Genomic DNA, 2,553 nt, shown 5'->3' with positions numbered 1-2,553 from the left:
ATGGACTGGTTCAATTTCACGACGGTTGCCACACAACCAACAACAGGTAACTCGTAAAAAATAGAATCTTATGTAATAGACTAAAAAGTGATTAGAAAACACTTTTTTTACGTAATTAATTTCTCATTTTTTGTTTTGTTTTTCCTTCCTGTGTTAGTTTTTAATTTAAATCAACTTTGTTGCGAACAAAATACAACAGGATTGGACAAAAGTTATAACAACTTACTCACGCCCTTTCCATAACAAATTAAAATATACAAATTAAGAAAGGCACGCAATAGCCTGAGAACTTTTCATATTTTTTAGTGAAAGATAGGCTTAGAAAATTATATTTACTTTTCTATGCCCGTACTTAAAAAATGATTTAATATTTTTAGGGATAGTAAGATGAGGTAGAAGAGTTTTGAATTGTTTGATATAATCGGATGACTTTATCAGACAATTCCTGTGTTATCAATTTTAAATTTCTGTTTAATGCACAACGATGTTGGAGCAGACTTTTCAAAACTTTTACGGATTCAGATTTTTTTCTTTTGGAATCAAAAATGAAAGTTACAGATGAGGATAGGATATTTTTTTAAGAATTTGGAACTACCGTTTTTCTTCTATAAGTCATAAAAAATATAAACAAATTGAGCAGTGACCTTAGTAGATGTCAGAAGACCAACAGATATTTCAACCTCAGGTTAAGAGATGTGTGGTGTGGGATCATTGCCTGGGGCAGTTTGTATTTCTCAAGAAACGGTAAACATCCCAGTCGCTCAGTTGCTTAAGTTACCCTGAGACGGGTCTTGGAGTTTGGAACTATATTTCCGCGCGGACCAATAATTTTAACATCCGACAAGATTCAGCGTAAAGTCAACGTTAAGTTACAATAATTGAACAAAGAAGCTGTTGCAAGTTTTGTTTGTCCGCTTTTTCAATATTGCAAGATAAATAGAATACATGTTAATTTCTCGAAATGTAAGCTGCAATATTGCTTTCGGACAGAAAGGAAAAAAAATGTGGCTGGCCTCATTTGTCGTTCTATTTAAAGACACTCACAATGTATTATATATGTACTTGTACAGGGTTGTATCATATTTGAATACATATGAATGAGTTGTATGGGATTGAAAGATTGTATTATAAAATTTGTAAGCTACACAGCAAAATTGGCACTTTATATAGAAACGATCCTGTTGTAAAATAGATGATATCAAACTCATTAATTCCACATCAGTTTGTGTCGACTACTTCCGTCAACATGTGGAGTAACAAATCACTAGCTTAGCTTCCTATCCCACATCAACCATGCTTACTTGTAAAAGGCAGGACATTACATTGATTAATGGCATTTGATGCCAATTTCTTCAACTTTTGTGAACGTAGCATTTAAACAAACTCGTAATTCTATATTTATTTCCTTTCCTTTGTGACGTCAGAGTGGGCAGCCTGGTCAGAGTATGAGAGTGAATACTACCGGGCTACCAAGGCCGGAGGCGTCGTTGGACCAATTGTTGGATCCGTTGTAGTCATTGCCTTCATCATATCCCTCTTTTGTTTCACATCGCACATGCGCCGTAGGAGACAGGAGTTGGCGAGCGCCTCGCGGCGGGAAAACCGAAGACAAGGTATGATTATGATCAGTGTATGCATTTGTGTATCAGAATGACGCTTTACGGAATTTATGCATATATGTTTACAGAGACAAACAAATGCTTACACAAAATAACCTTTTCTGAACCTTTTAAAGGAAATTATGCTTAACTCTCCGTCCATGGCATATTCTGTAAGTGGAAAAAATATGAAAAGTATTCGAGGGCTGGACCTATGGACTTCGAAAGTATGACTGCTAAAGCTAGATAACTAACCTGTGTCACTTATACTTGCCTTCTGTTTTGCAGGAAGAACAGCTTTTGTGATTGGCCATTCTCACAATCCAGACTGGGTGGGCGAAGGAGTTAGCGGAAATGACGTCAGCAGAATGGTACATGATTTACCTCCACCTTATTCACCTCCTTACGAATCTGAGTTAAAAGATGGAGACTTGCCGCCTTCTTATGCTGACGCAGTTGATATGTTTGCGTATAACTCTGTGTACGATGACGTCACTCAGCAATACGATGAAAATGACGTCACTCAGCCAGACGATGAAAATGACGTCATTCAGTACGATTATGACACCGACAATATGACTGACTACAGTGTTGATGAAAGCGTGAATTATGACGTTGCATACGATGCTGACGGTGGTAATGAAACAGAGAATGATGATGAGGATGATCATCATGACGTCACTGCTAATCCAGATGATCTTGCTAGCCCGTAACCAAGTGGTGAAAATGTGAATGGAATTCATGACATAGATCTGATTGATGATCTTATTGCAACGAACTTCATGATAGAATAGTGAATTAATCCACTGAAACATTGTACTACGAAGCCATGGCATTTTTTATGGATGAAATCTCAAGTCAAATGACGTCACATATAATAGTATTCACCTTCGGGACATTTGGACGCAAATCGCCAGTACCAACAGGCTTTACATGCGTTAAGTATCTTTTTAAT

The 2,553-nt window shown here is 36.9% G+C and overlaps 1 protein-coding gene across 1 annotated transcript; it reads left to right on the top strand.

Annotated features, from left to right (window-relative positions):
- LOC132544917 (uncharacterized) lies at window positions 1–2,311 on the top strand. Its single transcript, XM_060208578.1, has 3 exons — window positions 1–46; window positions 1,425–1,613; window positions 1,887–2,311. The coding sequence occupies exons 1-3, from the start codon at window positions 1–3 to the stop codon at window positions 2,309–2,311; spliced, it is 660 nt and encodes a 219-aa protein (XP_060064561.1).
- The last annotated feature ends 242 nt before the right edge of the window (window positions 2,312–2,553 follow it).

This window comes from Ylistrum balloti, unplaced genomic scaffold (assembly GCF_031769215.1).
Source record: "Ylistrum balloti isolate Yb309-2 unplaced genomic scaffold, AGI_CSIRO_Ybal_v1 Utg369814, whole genome shotgun sequence".
NCBI classification, from domain to species: Eukaryota; Metazoa; Mollusca; class Bivalvia; order Pectinida; family Pectinidae; genus Ylistrum; species Ylistrum balloti.
This window is presented reverse-complemented; position numbering and strand designations above follow the sequence as displayed.